Source organism: Tiliqua scincoides, chromosome 1 (assembly GCF_035046505.1).
Source record: "Tiliqua scincoides isolate rTilSci1 chromosome 1, rTilSci1.hap2, whole genome shotgun sequence".
Lineage (NCBI taxonomy): Eukaryota > Metazoa > Chordata > Lepidosauria > Squamata > Scincidae > Tiliqua > Tiliqua scincoides.
Genome location: NC_089821.1, coordinates 179326060 through 179340585, shown reverse-complemented (window position 1 = coordinate 179340585; position 14526 = coordinate 179326060). Strand labels below are relative to the sequence as shown.

Genomic DNA, 14526 nt, shown 5'->3' with positions numbered 1-14526 from the left:
TGCACCCCCACTCTCCGGAGAAAAAGGGAACTCTGCTCCCCACACCTCTGGAAGATCCTTTGAGCCCAGCAGAGGCCCTGCACTTCTGTCTGCAGCTTCTGCCAGGCTCAAACTGAGCCTTAAAGTTTAAAACCACGACTTCCGGTTTTACGAAAAGACCAGAAGTGATGTTTTTAAAGCTTCCCAGAGCTTCCCAATGCCTTATAAGGCATTAAAACTGTCACTTCCGGTTTTACAAAAAGACCAGAAATAATTTTTTTTTTACTGTAAGGCTCAGTCTGAACCCAGCAGAGGCCATGATCAGACACTGAGCTCAGATGACCTACTGAAGGTGAGGGGAGTGGAGCTCCCCTCACTTCCAGTGAAGGAACACACAAGGGGTGTGCGGGGTGGCCCCAAGGATATGTGAATCCACATATATGGGATCCATGGATTTGGGGACCCCATGATGTGAGAAGAATTACTTCTTTCACTTAATATTTAAGTTAGACTATTCCTAATCTGCGAAAGTAAGGGTCCAATCCTATTCAAATTTCCAGGACCAATGCAGCCACAATTCAGCCTCAAGATAAGGGAACAAACCTTCCCTCATCTTGAGGAAGCCTCTGTGACTGCTGCCCCACCACCGAGTTCAGCACACACCCCATCAGCACAGTTGCATCAATACTGGAAAGTTGGATAGCATTGGGCCTTAAAACTAATTTATGTCAATACAAAAAGTGAACCTACTGAGAGCCTGAAGTGGTCTTTGTGTTTCTGGTGTACCATGGATGTAAAGTGCTGATCACTGGGTTGGGGAAGGCGATTTTCTTCATCCAAAATATCAAGAACACCGATTAGTCTTCCTTCAATCAAATCTGTGGGTGAGAAAGAAGCCAGCAAGCTAGGTGTGTAAAACATACTGATAATTTTACCAGCCAAAACTCATACCATCTCTAAAGGCACATTTTCCAAACAGCCCACAGAAGCAGCACTCTAGTATTAAATTGACATATTCATTCACTTAACAGAAAACATCCATAGGAGCCTAGGCAACATTTTCTACTGCACTGAACAAATATTTCATTTCTTAGCAGAGTTCCTATTACCAATGTATTCAAAGTGACTTAACAATACACAATAAATCCACAATAGAATAAAATCCAACATAAAAACTAATAAAAAAAACATTTTCCATAAATCGGAAATGCTAGAACAGTTGCTGAGTAATAAATCACTGCCAGTAAACAGCTAGAGTAGGCTTTGGAACCCAGGAAACTGTATCAGGAGGCAGAAGATCTCTCTAGCCAGATACAGGCAACACAACGGAGAAAGTTCATTTGTAAGACAAGCAGAAATGTATATTTCAAAATTTCAGTCTCATGTTTCTCAATGGAGTGATTCAAGGTGGCTTGTGAAAACATGATTTTAAATCATCAAAAAAGCATCAATTAAAAAACAAGGGTAACATCCTGACTAATATTTCCATCACTGAAAGACGATAAACAGAAGGAACAATCCTTGAGCAAGCAGAAAGCTCCTTCCATTCACAGACAGAGCTTCCAACAACAGAAATATTAGTTGGGATGCTACCCAAGAACAAAAAGAACATAAGAAGAGCCCCGCTAGATCAAGCCAAAGGCCCATCTAGTCCAGCCTCCTGTATCTCACATTTGCCTACCAGATGCCCCAGGGAGCACACAAGACAACAAGAGACCTGCATCCTGGTGCCATGCCTTTGCACTTAGCCTTTAGAGGTAGCCTATTTCTAAAACCAAGAGGTTGCACTAGTTTGTAACATGATAGACTTTTCTTCTAGAAATCTGTCCATATCCCTTTTAAAGGTATGTAGGTCAGAAGCCATCACCACATCGTGGTGTATAATAACAATAAAATTAAAATGTGTGAAGGAGACAAATAGAAAAAAAAATCAAGCAGAATCTAGGCCAAAGGCCTGCCTAAACTAGAAGATCTTCCACTGATTGCAGACGTTGGGGCAAAAACATTCTCTCAGAGTAGGTAGTTCCTTATTCTGGGAGTTGCCTAAGATGAGTTGCCCTTCCCTCATTCTCATCAAGTACATATCTGTTGTCAGGACACAAGTTAAATGAAACACTTTAAGCTGCGATTTTCAAACTCTCCAGGAGTTTGAAAACCACAGGAAGTACTTGCAAGGGAGGGGAGGGAGGCAGCGGGAGCGGGAGGAAGGCAGCGAGATGATCCCCAGGATTGCGCCGCTCAGGGGGCTTCAGGGACTGGGGTGCACTCACCAGCCCCTGCAGCAGCTTTCCCGGGGTGCAGGGAGCCCTGTGTGAGCACCTGCAGGGCTCCCTAGGTCAGGGAAAGTGAAAGTGGAGTGAACACTTTCTGCCTCAGCAAAACCGGAAGCGGAACGCAATCGCTCCACTTTCACTTTCCCTAACCTGGGGAGACCTGCAGAGACTCGCATGGGGAACCCCAGTAAGGCTACTGCAGAGACTGGTGGGTGCACTCTAGTCCCTGCTGCCCCATCAGAAGTGAAAGTGGAGTGACCGTGCTCCACTTCCGGTTTAGCGGGGGCGGGGCACGATAGACCCTCTTTCACTTTGGAAGCCTCGAGGAGCCCTGGGACAGCCACGCAGGGCTCCCTGCTACCCTGGGAGGCTGCAGGAGGCTGTGATGAGTGCAGCCAAGCTCCTGCAGCCCCCTGAGCGGCCTCCTGGCTGCCCCCGCCCCTTAAGGGCAGAAAGGCCAGGGCCCTCAGACTGGGGTGTCACAACGCCCCAGTCTGAAAACCTCTGGCTTAAAGGGTCAAAATAATAAATGTTTTAAAACAAAAATTTGATTGTAAAATTATTTCAGTATTCACACACTTAACCACCAATGACTAGGAGACATAGCCCTTGCAAAAAAGTATATGATCCTCAGACTTAGGGATAGCTATAATACATGATGAATTTGATAGGACTCAGAATAATCTCTGTTGCTAATGGAAGTCATCTAAGTTAATATTGAAATAATAGTTGAATAATAGTTGAAAAGCGGTATATAAATACTGTTGTTAATAATAATAATAATAATAATAATAATAATAATAATAATAATAATAATAATAATAATAATATCCAGACAGTATTCAAAGCATGCCTAAGAAACTTCTAGGAAGGGATTAAACTTTAGAAATATATTTTGATGTCTATAGCAGAGCCCTGCACATTAGCGACTTTTAATTAAATGTTTTCAATTGTGCTCGCTTCGGCAGCACATATACTAAAATTGGAATTGGAACGATGTTTTCAATTAATATTTTGCCTCACCAAAAAGTTCATGAAGTGGTTTTCAGCCAGTCTCATCTTACATGTTCGCAACAAACCTGGCCAAGAACCTAAAGAATTCCCACTGGCCCACAGTGGAATTTCTGGGGTCTTCTTTGGCTAGTTGATCTCCACCTTCTCCACAGCATATTATAAACTACTTCTGAAAATTCCATTGTATCAAAGCTGGTGTGCCATGCCAACATTAAGGAGAACAAAGATGGGAGACTGCTGTTCAAGAAACATGTCTAAACTTTCCTTGCAAAGAACAAGCTGCACAGCTCTTTGGAACTCGGCCCCACAGAGACAGGTTTTGCACTCTTATACAAATTTCTCAAGTGCCAAGTAACAAAGATTGTGAGACTTTCTATCAAGCACATTTGTTGCTTCAGAATAATTTTCTTGCTTCAAGGTATTTTAAAGGGTAGGACAAAAATATATGAATGGGCTGCTCTTCACTTCCACGTCAGACAACGTCAAACATTTCACAGAAGATATCCAAATATTCAACATCCATACCTATACAGTCTTGGTTATCTACATAGTGTACTTCATTGACGCCCAAGCCTTCTTTTTGATAAAGTTCTTGTTCCTATAAAAAACAATGAAATTGTTGGGGATAACAATATTGATTCACTGCACTATTAGGTTCTCTTATATTGAGAGATCATGCCTATACTGTCACACATGAATGCCAGCACTGTAACATCACATCACATCTTGCTTGGTTATATCTATTTCTGGTCAAGCTGATCCTGCCACAGAAGAAGTCAGTTACCAGCGGAATGCTAATTCACAACCTGAAACAATTTTACCTCAGGGACAAAAAACGGATCTGAAATAGTTATACTTTTATTCAAAGCTTCTAACTACGGCTGTCTATATTTCTCCAGCACACAGAACAGCCTCCTTTCTCATCTGTTTCATTCTTGTCTATGATTGTTAGGTATCTTGAACAATTGTGCCTTTGTCCACTTGTTACATCTGCTATTACAGCTGCCCCTATTTAAATGATTTCAGCCCTGCAGTCTATCTAGCAGCATCCCTTTGTTCACATACACTAGAAGTACAAGCTAAAAAAATTATACTGCTGTTTCAAAGTTTTTCATCGCAATTTTCAAGTTCTGTGGGACTTTCAAGCACTGTGATTACATGTAGGCTCAAAATGCTGCTGGGGTAAAAACTACATAATTCCTCTACGTGTGTTCAAAGGCGGACTTCCAAGTTGCTTTCAAAGAACAAGAAGTTCTGTGCCAGGAATCTCCGGATAACTCAGAGAACAGTAAAATTCATCAAGATTCAAGCAACTGGTTCATAGGCTTGCCATAAGCAATGTTACTGAGGCCCATCACTGGAAATACAACAGAGTTCATAGTACTAGAACAATACAGACAAATCTTGTTAGCTGCATAGTCTATTCAGAAAACAATCTCTGAAACAGTTCCTTGCATGGTGCGCTCCATGTTACCTCTTTGAGAATCCTTTCATTAAAGAACTGCTGCAACTTCTCATTACAGTAGTTAATGCAAAACTGTTCAAAGCTGTTGTGTTCAAAATATTCTGCAAAAGAAAGTAATGAAGAGCTTTAAAGTGTAAAAAAAAGTCTGCTTCCAGACGCACTGTGCCAAGACGCTGAGTTCCAGCACCATGTCTTTTGTTCTGTACAGAAACAACTGCATTCAGAAGAGTTAAGGCAGGGTAGCCTATTGTTCAATTTCAAAATACAACAGCGTGTTTCAAAGTAGCTTTCACATTTCTGATGCTAACTGCTGCTGAGAGTCATGTCTGGACCCCATTCTCCACCCACCCCTTGAGAATTATAGCTAAATCCAAGGCAGAACTCCTGACTAACACATTTCCTTGATTTAACCCAAAGATGTGGCATCTTAATATCTACTAAAGCTATTTGGTGAAGTCCACTACCTGTATTAGACATACTTAGAAATAAATCAATGTAGTACTCTCTCTGTTTAAATCCATACATAAAACCTATATAAGTTAAACCATGTTCCATGTGAGGAACACAGAAAGTCAATTAGATCCCAGGGGCACCCAATGAAGCCACCTTTCTGAAGCTAAGGGTCTTGTCCAGCACCTGGATGTGTGATCACCAAGGACAGTGATTTTCAACTGTTTTCATCTCACAGCACACTGACAGGGTGCTACATTGTCAAGGAACACCTTCAGTTTTTTGACAATTGACAAGGCACACCATGCTGCTGGTGGGGGGCTCCACATCCCCCAATGGCCCTGCTAATAAAATAACTCTCCCCCAAACTCCCATGACACACCTGTGGACCATTTGTGGCACACCAATGTGCCATGGCACACTGTTTGAAAATTGCTGACTTAGGAACTCCACAACAAAGGAAAGGCAGGCTAGAAGCATCATAAAGAAATTCTAAAAATACAAAAACCTTACCAAAACCTGCAATATCCAGAACTCCAATAAAAAAGGATGAAGTCTCAAAAGGAAAACATTGGTTCACCCTGTTTACCACATGGTCAAAAAGACGACTATAAACTGTTTTTGCCAAAGCATCCCGTGCATTGTTCGCCTGTTCTACTTTCAAGGGTACTCTGCAAAATAAAAAAAATACACAATTTAAAAAATCACTCTGAATTAGCTTTGTGCTTGACCACATAAGGACTTCACTGCTGCCAGGCAGAAGGAAGATTTGCAAGGCAAAAAGGATCACACCCAAATCGCAGGTAATTGCAAAGAGGTTCACAATGGAGCGATGCTGTGACATGAAAGTCAGGGTGACAGCTAGGTAGTGAAGGGGTGCAGACTGCCTAACTCTGTGCTGGAAGTGACCTCTCTTGCTACTAGCTGCTACTGGACCTGCAACAATGCAAGAGAAAAAGCATCCTCTTCCAAAAAAAGAGCCAAAAAATTATGCTTCACATACCAGAAGCAAACATTGATGAGAAGTACCCACACACACACTATTCAGATCCGTGTTTTAGTAATTTTATTATAAGCCTACATTTATGTGTTGAAAATGGAAGCAAAATAGTTCAGACATGACATCTATTGTTAACTATATAAGGTTCAAAAAAAATTAGAATTTATTCCCGTCATCCCCTCTACAACCAAAACTTACTTCAACATGAACTAGGGCACAACAAAAAGAACTGGAATACTCCACAGTGAATCTGAATTGTTTCATTCCACTTAAATCCTACCTGCTAAAAGTCACAATCCCCTCTGCACCTAGACTCTGGGATTGTCAGAGAAAAGGATTAACTATTGCACTCAAGCCTGCATGTGCTCTTGTCTGGGTCAGCACTGAGAGGAACTGCAGAGAGTGCAGGGAAGCTGCTCAACATTTACAGCAGTCCTAGAAGGGACCTGATTTATCTCTATTACCTTTGGCGATCACTTCTTTACACTGTAAAAATGCCTTTAAAGGCACATTACTACAAAACAGTAAAATCACTAGGATGAACTGGAATCATCTGCTAATGCAAATGATGCTTCAAGCAAGTAATGCTCTCTGTGGTAGGGATAATTGCAGCTACATTACATTAGAGTGTAATTAGCTTTAACACTAATCAATCTCTTGATTTATCTTACGGTAATAGGTACTGACAGGAATCTTATCTTATAAATAGAGGGAAGGTTCCTTTACATTCCCCCTCTGATACCTTTAACAGCTCAGAGTTGTAATCCTCACAGTCCATGTCAACTGCCAATCTTTTATATAAGACATTATAACATCAGAACTATAGGTAAACACAGTAAAATTCATAATTAAGGTAATGAGAAAAAGTGATGTTAAAATCTGCAATTCAACAGCTAGAGTCAAGTCAAGTAGTATGTCTGATTGCTACACTCAAGGTGGCACATCTCTGCCATACGAGGATTGTCTCACTGCCTAGGCTAACTGACTTTTATATGACTGAACTTTGCAAAGAGGCAGAAGTTACAGGGCAATCTTTGGGATATAGGTACATAAACATGGGCTAGAATTATCTGTAAAACAGCCAACATTCCACAGCTTAAATTAAATGAACAAAAACCTAAGCTGCATAAATTGATGCCAATAGACTGATATAAATTACAATTGCTATAGAATTTCTCTAATTTACAGCATGTAGATATACAATGCATACTAACTGCACAAATCAAAAGAACTGATGGATTCAGTGGTCCTATTTATAAGCTACGGTATCTCATTCCAACGCTGATAAAAAGTAAATAAAAAGCTAAAGCTGAACAGAGTGCCAATTAATTTGATACTGAAAGCTTTAATGAGTTTTTTTAGAAGACAACAAGAAGCAGAACAAAGGAAGACTGCAGTGGTGGGGGCATTGCCTTACCCACATGCATTCTGATGGAAGCAGGGGCTTTCTATCCCCCACCTCCCAAAGGCTATTGCACATGCTGGAGGTGATCTGTCTGCCTTTTGCTTGCTGATTGCCACTGATTGACTGGTGCTCTCTTTTAGGGAACAAATGACCTTATTCAAAGCAAGGGAAAATAGAGAGAGGCTATACCAATAGTTTTAGAAGAAAAATAAAGAATGGCGTACAACACTCCCTACCACAGAGTTACCTAATTAAATTGGTAATAGAGGCCATCAAAAAATCTGGATGGCACCTGTGAAGTCATTGTGAAATCAACATACCTAAAAGGTCTCTTTTGAGGCAATCCCTGATCAAATTAAGCATGCTGAGCGTTATATCCATTAGTGGTTGCAGTGATCATACAAAACCTGTCCAAAATGTGCGCAGTTGGACAGGAGACAGTTTACACAGTGACTGGTACAAGCCCTGCCTGTAACACTACATGGACTGCTATGCTGTGAATCACACACAGTACAGTATAGTCATTGTTGCAGTGATTATAAGAATGGGGTGTTCAACTTCTTCATTTCCAGTTTTAAAATGTTCTAAGGAGCTATGCAGATTGTACTAACATCATGCTTACTCTTAGCTTTTAAGCAATTATTGTTATGCAAATACAGATTCAAGCTGTGCTGAGACCTGCCGCAGGGCATCTTCACTTCCCTACTAAGGTTTGACAGCTTAATCATTAACAAAACTGTCAGACAAAAAAAAAAACTCTCCCTCACCATTATTACACAGATACATTCTCTCTCTCTCTCTCTCTCTCTCTCTCTCTCTCTCTCTCTCTCTCTCACACACACACACACACACAAAGAGGATGAAAGGAGACAGAAATAAATTTGGTATAGTGACAGATGTTTTATTACTAATAGGAAAGTGCTATTCATCTTGCAGAACAAAGCAAAGAGACAAGCAAAACAATCCTGTGTTCCTACTCCTCCATAAACAGATGCAAGTTAGATGTTTCAGAATAGCTCAGAGGAAAGATTTTAGAGTCAATATTTACAACCCAAGTTGCAAACACAAGCCAGGCTGCTTCTCTTTGCTCTTTCCTTTGCAACTTACTTTATCACTGTTCCTTTGGTGCCCCCTGCTGTTGTCAGCATGACTCTGGTGGTTAAGCTGACACGCAAATCATCCTGGTCCAAACCAAGCAGTTCTGCACAGTATTCCAAGGACTGGCTCGATTTATTCTTCAATGTGCAGCCACCTGATTTTAAAAAAGAGGGTTGCTAAAATAGGAGCTCCACACATTTTGTAAAAGTGAGCACTGAAATCCACAACCAAACACAACCAGGGAAATACTTGCAACAGTTGTCAGAAACTACTTTGTGAGGCAGATCAATCTTCAGAAACCATCATATTTCTAAAAGGACGATTCATCGTGCACAATTAATAGGAACTCCTTTTAATGATTTAGAACTTTTTTTCATTTTTAAAGCAACTGCACTGAAGGGCAACAATATTTTTATTCTTCAGTCCTCACCAATTTTGCATTAAAGCTGGCAAAGAGAACACTGAGCTGTTGTGTGATGCATGCATTCGCAATGCCCAGACAACAGGCCAAAGGCACAACATACAGTTTTGCTGCTGAGGCTAAATACATCTGCCAGCTGCCTGGGATCCACACAGAAGCTGTTCTAAGCTCCCTAGAGAGTGTAACTCAATTAAACCATTATTTATCACATCAAAATAAGAAAGTCCTCTTTTCTAATTTTCAACCTAATTTTCAAATTTCAACCTTCACTTTTCCAAAACTTTAAAACCATCACTCCTTTGGACTCTTAAGAATTCAGATACTGCAACTGTTATTATGCCTCTCAGTTGTCAGTTTGCCTCATCACTGAAACACACTATTCACAAGAGCCGCTACCTCCAACGAGAATGAAAACAGTGGTAACTGATCTCACCTGAAGTGCTACCAGCTTCCTCAAAATCAATATTTCCAAGGTGTAGGACACCAGCCACAACGCGAAAGAGATCCAGTTTCTCTTCATCATCCAAACCAATCTTCTTCATTGCAGTGCACATTCTGTTGAAGTCTCCATGGTCATCTAGCAAGGGATCCTTCAAGGAGCCTGATTTCACGTACTAAAAGCAATAAAACAAGTAATTTCAAAACGGCTGAAGCTAATGCTTCTATCTGTGAACATACAGCCAAACCAAACACACAATGCACAAGGGACAGAGTTTTAAACACACTGTACACTCTTCCTTATAAAGATATATGCTCAGAATGTGGAATCTAGCAAGGCTAGAAGAGACAAGAAATCCTTAAAGTGGATAGAAAATATGAGCAGCAAAATGGCTGAGCAGCTCACAGAGCATCTAGTGGAGGTACGTGTGGAAGGAGTGTTGACCATAGATGGTTAAAGTATGCTTTTGGAGAGAAGGCTGAACATGGAGTAAGAATCTGCTCAGAAAGAGACCAGGAATCATTGCCCTTTCTCTGAATGGCATTTGTGGCACTTGGACATGACCAAATCTGATTAAACAGAAAATGAGCCTGATTTAGTTGATATGACTGGAAAGAAGTAGCTCTGAGTAAAAAGAAGAACCTGGCATCAAAACAGTTGTCATTTATGCAGCAAACAGACATTAAACAGAATAGGGTCTGTGCAAGCGAGAAATCTGAGATTTCAGCTCCCATGAAAGCATCGTTTGACACCAAAAAATGTGCTTGTTCCCAACAGAGGGAAGACAGGTCACAGTGTATGACCATGTATGTTGCTCACAGATGGAAGATTTATCAAATGCAGCAACAACAAAAAACAAAACCCAACACTGGTGTATAACAATGTCTAAACTAGCTTCTTATTCTACTTGTAATGAAAAATTCACCACACAGCAATATACAGTGAGAGGTAGGGAGTGTGCATAGTTTTGGTTATGTGGCTGCTTGAGTTCAAATACCACATACTGCTACCAACTCAAAAGTCTTACAGATTTTAACTACAAACTATTACATGCAGTAAAACTGGCCAAACATGCACAAAATAATTTTTTAAAAATTCATTCTTATGTCTGAAAAGAATTTACAGATAGTTTGAAATCTATCCCAGTTTATCCCAAACAAGCAAAAACACTCTAATAAAGCAAGCATGCGGTTGAAAATTTCACTTCACAGAGCCATTTAATAAAATTAAAATTAGACAAAATGATCACATCACCTCATCTTCCTGATAAGAAAAGGACAAAAATAAGCATAAATTGATTACTCTGCTATTAATTGATTACTTGTTATTAACTTCACTGTACATGTTCAATGAGGTTCAAAGCTGAAAAAAGCATAGAAAACAACCTCTAGAATAAAAGACTGACTACAAAGCGTCACTTCCAGGGAAGAAGGATCATATTCGTGAAAATCATTTTCAAGATCCACTGCCTTCTAGTAGGTGGCCTTTATATTTGGTTCTAATTGAATATGGAATTGGATTCTAAATTAACATCTACACACAAACCTGCAGCGCAAGCTCACAGAAGGGTCGGTCATCCTTCAAGAACGCACACAGTACATAAAGACCTATCAGCTGTTTACAACAGCTCATGCCATTCACCTGTGCACAATGTATAGGGGGTTGAGCCAGTTATGTGACAGATGCATGCTGTACCTAACCCGCTAAGCCTAGGAGAGCTTTTTACTTCTTACTTTTTGACATCCACAACAAATACTATTCTCAAGCAATAGTAACAGCATGTGAAATAGTGACAGCATGTGACAAGCCAATCCAGGATCAGCTCAGGATGTGAGTCTTACATTCATGGTTTAGCCAATGGCAGTATGGCTAGAAGATTATTAACAGGCACAGCTGCCATTGTTTTAATGAATACAATGAATGAGCCCATGTTCACAACAGTTTGCTAGCCATACATATTTTCTTTAAACCTTTGAAGGTTTAAAGAAAATAACTCACAGCTCTATGCATTCCTTAGGTAATTGTACATTGGAATAACATTGCACCATCTTATTTAAACATCATCCTGGTACTTATTGAAATTTTCAATACAGCAGTCATGCGGCAGGTCACATTATTGGATACTGCAAAAGTACTGCCTTGGCATCTACATATCACCAACAGAAAAATTAAATACTTCTAAGGATGCCAGTATTGCAATGCAAAAGCTATTCTGAGGTAACAACAGAAAATTTTTGTACATATCCAAGGCATTGAAGAGAAATTGGTATTGGTAAACTTGTGGGGATGATCCAAGATATTTACAAGATCCAGGTTTAGATTTTCCATACTCGCTCATCACCGTAAGTCCACCGATACTCTATCATCTGATATAATGTCAGCACAGGAAACAGATCCACCAACTTTGTACTGGTGCACATTGGAAAAGCCTTGGTTTTGACTGCCTCTGGACCAGCTCACAGTTGATGAGAACTCCATGGGAGAGCAAGAGCAGTATGAAGGAATGCTGCTGAGGCTCAATACTGGGTCATGCTCAAATGGAGAGCACAATTTGTGTGAACTAGCACATCCACATGGGAATTAAACACACACACACACACACACACACACACACACACAAAACAAAAGCAGCAGTTTCAAGCTTCCGCAATTGCAGAAGCCACAACAGCCACATCTACAATTCTCATATGAAGGGTGTTCGGTGTCAAATGCAAATTGGGGGTAGAGCGGAGGTCAGGGGCAAACACATCATATCTTACACCTTATCCTGATTGAAAGTTGCGTTTTTGTCTGTTTTACAGACAAAACCAGAGTTACAATTGCTTTTGCTTATATGACTTCTATTTATAAACACATCATGTATAGTAATTAAATGTAACTTCATATGATCTACTATGCTATTCTTATAATTGTAAAAACAGGTAAAACTCCAGTAGGGTGTTCAGTTACAGACTGTTTTTTCTAATGAACATGGATGCTAAAATAACAGCTATAATTCATTCATGCAAACTAGAACATGTCCTCCCAAAATTAATCTATACAAATGTAAATTAGGTTGGCTTCAATTAAGAAAAGGCAAAGCTCAGACAATAGGCCCCAACTGTAATGTCCTTGTACAAGGTGGGGGGTGTATGCCCCCCTTCTCTGTACTGCACATGTACCTGCCCAACAGATGGTTGATATCAGCTTTAGTAGTTCCAATCACTTGTTCAAAAGAAAAGAGGACCTGGGGTTCAGTTCCCTTTTCCAAACAAAGATCAGTACTACAATGTGAACCACATTTTTTTATATAGCAATTGTAGCTGCTTTGCAAAGCATTCTTATATGAAGGTAAAACACACAAAATAAATAGCTTACCTCAGGACTCTTACGATTTTGTAAAATTTGCTTATCTGTTTCTTTAGTAGCAAAGTACCGAGTGCAGCCACGATTTAAATACTGTTGCAAAACAAAGGAAAACAGAGTGTACAATTAAATACAGAAACTACTGAGTCAACAGTGCGTTGACAGCATAGTAATATTTGCCTTTAAAATCCAGTTCATGGTCCCATTCATTTTTATTACGTATTTAACCATTTGAAGACAAATAATTTATGCGATCAGGATCAAGACACTAGAACAAATGGCTTCCTAAGGAAAAAAAGAAGTTCAAGTGGAAAAAAAAATACATTTCTTCTGTTGAATTTGGAAAGGCATATTTGACAATTAGCAACCATCACTCCAAGGGCCTTTTATAACCATATAATTAAAAAAGGAAACTGTAGCAATTAGTATCATACAGTAGTAATGACTCATAACATTTTCCAAAAGATGATTAATAAAAGTAAAGTTATCGTAGGAAATTTTTGCATCATACTTTTACCATATCCAGAGCCAAATGTTTTCAAAATGTTCTAATTAAGCATCAAGTAAATGCTGGATTGATTCAGCACTGAAAAGAGCAGGCTCCACAGATATCTAAACCACATGCATTAAACCATGTATATATCTTAAAAATATATTCATCATAATGTTTGGGGTCAGTCAACCATGAGACCTACTAAAGCAGCAGAAACTGGTGCAAGTTGCTGGAGGTAGCAAACTAGCAGCTAGAAGGGCAATTGAAACAGCATTGACCCTCTCCCCTTCCACCACTATAAGTAAATAATTGCAACAGTAATAAAATAATTTTATTTTATTAAAAAATAAAAACACACTGGGATCTCTCTGCCATTGATTACCGCCTTGCCCACCTTGCCTCTTCTTCAAAACAAGACCGGTGGCAAGGTGGGCAGCAGGGAGTGGAGACAGGTTGGAATCTCCCTTTTGCACCAAAAATGAAGGGGTGGAAATTTGGAGTTCCAAGGTCTCAATTTCTCCTTGGATCAGTATATTGAAATAGATGATCTAGAAGTACTTTTGATATGTGCATGGTTGACTTGCTTTTGGTAGAACTCCCTTCCCTGCAGGTATGCAAGAGCTACACACTTCTTGAAAGATCACCTACTTATCTGAATTGGTTGTGAGAATGGAGGTTTAATCTTTTAGAAATCTGGAGTTTTGGTCTGATTTTATTATGTACATTGCAAACTATCCCAAGCCCTTTGAATAAAGCTGAAGAGATTGAAATACACAACATTCTTCATTTGCATGAAAGAATTTCATTAATGTCACACAGAAGAACAATAAAATACAATGACAAACTCAAGGTTCAGCTCCTCTCCTGGCTCAAAGTCAAAGAGTCAAACAGAAAACAGTAGGCAGAACTTAATAGCAAGTGACCTGAAAGGGGGGGAAAACATCAACTCACCCTAAAGTTATCTGGTGAACATAAATACAGTTTCTCTCTTATATCTTCAGATGCTCCAGCACAGAGTCTGTAGAATATATGATAATTCCGTTCTTCTTTACCTTGAACACAGATCCTGGATTTCTCCAGAAGATAATGTGAGACAAATCCACCAACCACTGAATTCTAGGAGGAAAAACAAAGCTGCTACTTT

At 39.7% G+C, this 14526-nt stretch overlaps 1 protein-coding gene across 3 annotated transcripts in view; it reads right to left on the bottom strand.

The window, feature by feature from the left end:
- Positions 1-14526, bottom strand: part of MYO6 (myosin VI) — a 126669-nt gene that overhangs the window by 40233 nt on the left and 71910 nt on the right. For all 3 annotated transcript variants that reach the window (XM_066612453.1, XM_066612454.1, XM_066612455.1), the window contains exons 9-16: positions 14334-14498; positions 12902-12982; positions 9539-9719; positions 8694-8838; positions 5695-5852; positions 4741-4832; positions 3792-3864; positions 730-857 (exon numbers count right to left, since the gene is read on the bottom strand). In XM_066612453.1, coding sequence (XP_066468550.1) covers positions 730-857; positions 3792-3864; positions 4741-4832; positions 5695-5852; positions 8694-8838; positions 9539-9719; positions 12902-12982; positions 14334-14498 — 1023 coding nt within the window. The remainder of the gene's footprint in view (positions 1-729; positions 858-3791; positions 3865-4740; positions 4833-5694; positions 5853-8693; positions 8839-9538; positions 9720-12901; positions 12983-14333; positions 14499-14526) is intronic.